We start from the raw sequence: 5,198 nt of genomic DNA on the forward strand, positions 1-5,198 counted from the left end.
TCTGGCATCCCACCCTGCCGCGTAGATGATTGACACTCCGGAGGATGGCTCGACTTTTCCACGCGCGGAGCCTAGCAGCCAATGAGCACGGCCAAGGGCGGGCCTTGCTATCCGGAGCAGCTGCTACTTTAGACTCGCCGGTGCTGCCGAAGGGAGACCAGAGCCGAGAAGGACCGGGCAGGGGAAAGGGCGCAGGAGGGAGAGCGGGCGCGCATGCCAGTCGGGACCCTTGGACGGCGGGTGCCCAGGAGGAGGAAGACCTGGCGCGACTCCTCGTCGTCCGCAGCGGCAGCCCCCATGGCGAACAGAGGACTTTAAAGGAGTTCGGGGGCTTTGGCAGGATCTGGGCCATTCCGGGTACGCAGAGGGCGAGCACCGCAGACGGACGGATTTCTTTTTTCTTTATTTTTTCCTCCCCAGCATCCGCCCCGTCGGGGCTAAGCTGCTTGGAAGGTCACGGCCGAGGGATCGCTTGGGGTCAAGGGGGAAAAGGGCAGCGCCACTGCCTCTCCCGCTCCGGAGCGGCACATTGTTGCAACTGGAAGCGAGAAGACTGCCAAGCTTCCTCGGAGGAGTGAAGCGAGAGGCGGGGAAAGAAGCGCCGGAGACAAAGGGGAAGCAACTCTCCGAGCCCTGCACTCCCCGCCTGGCTGTTCCTTCTGCGATCGCTGTCCCGAGCAGCGCTGCCTTTGCGCACCGCCGCGGGGATCCGTAGGATCGAGCGCGCGGCTGGAGGCTGCGGGGTAGTCCAGGCAGCGGGGTAGCTGCTGGGAGCCACTTCGGGGGACCCGGGAGCGGCTCGTGCGCGCTCCGAGAGGCCTGCAGCGGCTGAAGCAGGCAGGCGGGTGGGTGTGTTAGGGAAAAGAGAAGCGAGAGAAAGGGAGCGGCGTCTCTCTTCTACGAAGCAGAGGCGCGGAGGAGAAGCCACCTCGCCTGATCCCTTTCGGCGTGCGCGCCTGACGTTTTGCTGCGCGGGCTGCTTGCGCGGACTCTTCTTTCTCACTCCTCTCTTTCCCTCTCTCTCTTTCCCTCCCCTCTCGCTCAGATCCGGCGATTCTTGCTCTCGCCTCGCCCTGTCATTGATGGGAAATCAACTGGATCGCATCACGCACCTGAATTACAGCGAGCTGCCGACCGGGGACCCCTCTGGCATCGAGAAGGACGAGCTGCGCGTCGGGGTGGCTTACTTCTTCTCGGATGAGGAAGAGGACCTGGACGAGCGAGGAGGGCAGCCGGACAAGTACAGCGTGAAAGGCTCCAGCAGCCCCGTCCAAGAGACCCCCACCCACCACCATCATCCCCACCACCACCATCACCACCACCACCCTCCGCAGCTGGTGCTGAGCGAGACCCAGTTCTCCGCCTTCCGCGGCCAGGAATGCATCTTCTCCAAGGTGAGCGGAGACCCCCAGGCTGGGGATTTGAGCGTCTACCCGGTGGCGGCCCTGCCTGCCTTGTGCAAGCCGGGCGACCTGCTGGAGCTGCTGTACCTGGGGCCGTCCGACCACCCTCCTCCTCCGCCACACTGGGCAGTCTATGTGGGCAGCGGGCAGATCATCCACTTGCACCAGGGCCAGATTCGCCAGGACAGCTTGTACGAGGCGGCCGCTGGCAACGTGGGCCGGGTGGTGAGTAGCTGGTACCGCTACCGCCCCCTGGTGGCGGAGCTGGTGGTGCAGAACGCCTGCGGCCACCTGGGCTTAAAGAGCCACGAGATCTGCTGGACGAACTCGGAGAGCTTCGCCGCCTGGTGCCGCTTCGGCAAACGGGAGTTCAAAGCCGGCGGCGAGCTCCAGCCGCCCTCGGGCTCCCAGCCCCGGGAGCAGCAGTACTATCTCAAGATCCACCTGGCCGACAACCAGGTGCACACGTTGCGCTTCCAGAGCCTCGAGGACCTAATCAGGGAGAAGCGCAGGATCGACGCCAGCGGCAAACTGAGAGTGATCAAAGAGCTGGCCATCGTGGATGGCAAAGAGTGAAAAGGGGGCGCCTGGGTGGGTGGGGATCTCAGCAGGGAGAGGCCAGCTCTGGTCCGGCCGGCGTGCCCCACCCGGACTCGTACCCCCGCCACGTGGGTGGCCGCCCTCTTTCTCTCTCGCTCTCCCCCGCCCCACTTTCCCTTTCCGTTCTGTTCCATCGAGGGGAAAAACCATGGCAACATTCCAAGCGAAACCAGCGCCGCTCCTCCTCTCATTGGCCAGTGCTCGGTTCGCCTCCGACTAACACGATCACACTAGTGATATCTATCGAAGACGAGGATGCGGGCGGCGGAAAAGCGGGCGGGGGGTGGGAGGGAGGAGCGATGCAGTTAGCAAAAGTATGCGGACAAAGTCACTCCTGGCTATCGATGTTGATCATAGCTCCCAGCGTGCTTAATAAAATTTCAAATTGATTTTTCTCCCCCTTTTTTAAAAAAAGCGTTCATGACTTTAATCCATAAGAAGAGTGGCTGAGATTTTATATATATATACTTATTTTATTATTGATAAGCAAATGCTGGAGTCCTTGGTTATCTTAGCTGATTTCTTAGGGTTTGATGGTTGACTCAAGGTGTGTGTAGTTTTTTCCTCCAAGGTGATTTAACAGCGTTTCTGGGCATGGTGCGTTTACTCAGGAGTAAACCCCCATTGAGCTCACTGGGATTTGCTCTGAAGTGTGCATAGTCTCATTGAACACAGTGGGACTTACTTCTGAGTAAGCATATGCAAATATGCACGGTATGGCTGTCATCCTATGCTCAAATCATCTGTGACTAAGCCCAGGTTCAAACTCAGTGGGACTTTCTATTTAACCTTTGTTCAACCCTCTTTAACACCATCAACCACCCTATAGTTACTGGTGTTTTGCTTTTAAAAGGGGGGGTGTAATTCTACCCTTCCTTTCCTGCTTTTAGTGGATGCTCATGGGTGAAGTAGAGATTCTAATTTGTGTTAATGACTGTGAGAGTACAGAGCCAAGTGGTGGTATTTACTCCAGTTTAATTAGTATGATCTTCAAGGGTGTCATTCTGTGTCGGATTATTGGACCAAGCAGGGAAGGAGCGAGGGTTGAGTTTCATGCTGAACGCTGTAGTTCTTCCTTGGTGGCCAGCCATACAACCAGTGCTACAATTACAGGGAAGGAAGAGGAGCAGAGAGAAACCAGCTCAATGTCTTTACCTTTTTAGGATCCACCCCATTCCACTTACTGGTTTGAAGAGGCTGTGGGAGGATGCTTTAATGAAAAATGAGGCTATTATTTTTTCTTTATTGCTCACAAGGAGCTCAAACTGTAAGTGATTCCCTCCCTCCTCCATTAACCTCCACAACAACTCTGAGATTGGTTAGGCTGAGAGACAGTGACCAGCCCAAGGTCATCAAGTGGGCATTTGAACCCTATTCTCCCAGATCCTAGTCCAATGCTCTGGCCAGTGCACCACACTGGCTCTCAATGGTCTACCTTCAGGGATGGAGACAAGGTGTCTCAGAATACCAGATGCTGGTAACTGTAAGTTGAGAGGGCACTACTGTGGTCATATCCTGCATGTTGACATCCCATATGTTTCTGACTGGCCATTGTAAGAACAGATATCTGGATTAGATGAGCTTTTGGCTCAATCCAGTGGGGTCATTTTTATGTTCTGATTAAGGGAGTCTAAAGGGTTTTTATATTGAGGCCCTTGCATGCCTTCCCCCTCTCCAACAGGGATAGCCAATGTCATGCTTTCCAGATGTGGTTAGGTTAGAACTCTTAGCAAACTTGACCACTGGTCATGGCTGATGGGAGCCCAGCAACACCAGATGGAAAGAGCCTGCAGGTAATCTAGTTTTAACCATCACCCACAGTTTCAACAGAAGCAAGGTTCACAGTGCAATCCTAGACATGTCTACTAGAAGGAAGCCCCAACGGGACTTGCTCCTAGGTAAGTGTGCATAGGATTTGAGCCTTGGATTGGTACCCTAAAAGAGAGAGCCCATAATCAAGTGAGAAATGAAATAAAGCTGCATAGATTTGGGCAAGGGAACAAAGTTTCCACAGATGTTTAGAGTTCACACTGTAGGGTGTTTGTGTGTGACTTTTTAAAATAATGATGCACCCAGGGCCTTAAACTGCAACTGGTTTTGTGGTGACAGGATTCTGCATAAATGTTGATGCCTCCCTCATCACTGAAAGTGAGGGTGTTAAAATTCTTTTGGCAAGCCTATATGCCTTTTCCTGTGACTAAGCCCCATTGAACACAGTAGGGCCACTGAATCAGCATGCATAGGACTGCAATGCATGGTTGCAGTCCCTCTGCACAGTTAGTTAATTACCTGTGCGAATAATCCTGCAGATCAGCTTCTGCAGTGTTCCCTGTACACTAATGCTGCCCTCTGCAATACTTAGCACTGACCTTTTTCTGTTGAGTGTCAGGAGTTGGGAGCTTGTGATATGCCTGCTTTTCTGGAGGCTAGATCCATTCTTGAAAGAAAAATATGTACTGTAGTACTTGATGCACATTGCTCCAAGTGGGAGAACTTCCATGATTTTTGCTGGTTAGTCCTCTGCCTTCGGTTAGCCTACTATGCTTAAGGGGTTTGTGGACTTCTGCAGCTTTGATCTCCTGCATATTACCCAGCCGTTGTACAACTACAGTACTAGCCCTGTGTGTTGCTATATTCTTCTCTGCCTGCACAAGAGTACTCTACTGGGAGGCAGAGGGAGGTGAGTACATTTCAGACAATAGCTGTTCATTATTTATAGTTCCACGTTGACAAAGCTGTAAATAGATTGGGGCTGAGTTTGCTCAAAAGACAAACCCGATGTATACAAACCTGATTTGGTTACATTTATAAGGCTGGGAAATGTATCCCAACACTAGAGGGAAAGCTTATTCATTTGTTTCCCTGTCAAATCCTTATTACGGTTTGTTTAGCATTACACTCTGGTGCGGACAAGGAAGCCGGGAACGTAAAGATAATAAAATATTCTGCAATCCAGTGTCCCATACATTCCAATTGTATTCAGTACCAACCTGCATATTTTGTAGGGATAAAATCTATTGCGCATGATAGTATTTTATTTTATTTTTGAAGATAATAGTAATGTACACACACACACACACTCAAACAGAGCAGAGAAGAGAACATTGAAATTCACTCCCTCTTTTATGCAATATTGCTTGGGTTTTTTTGATACTGGCAAGCATCCTAGGAAGTCTTATTTCAAAACTGTATCAT

At 52.3% G+C, this 5,198-nt stretch overlaps 1 protein-coding gene across 1 annotated transcript; it reads left to right on the forward strand.

Annotated features, from left to right (window-relative positions):
* Window positions 1-220: 220 nt before the first annotated feature.
* Window positions 221-4,958, forward strand: LRATD1 (LRAT domain containing 1). The gene is made up of 2 exons (XM_081189213.1): window positions 221-357; window positions 1,046-4,958. Exon 2 carries the CDS (start codon window positions 1,083-1,085, stop codon window positions 1,977-1,979), a length of 897 nt encoding a protein of 298 aa, XP_081045339.1. The 5' UTR covers window positions 221-357; window positions 1,046-1,082; the 3' UTR covers window positions 1,980-4,958.
* Window positions 4,959-5,198: the final 240 nt, after the last annotated feature.

Source organism: Podarcis bocagei (genome assembly GCF_964188305.1).
Source record: "Podarcis bocagei genome assembly, chromosome: 3".
In the NCBI taxonomy this organism is placed as follows: Eukaryota; Metazoa; Chordata; class Lepidosauria; order Squamata; family Lacertidae; genus Podarcis; species Podarcis bocagei.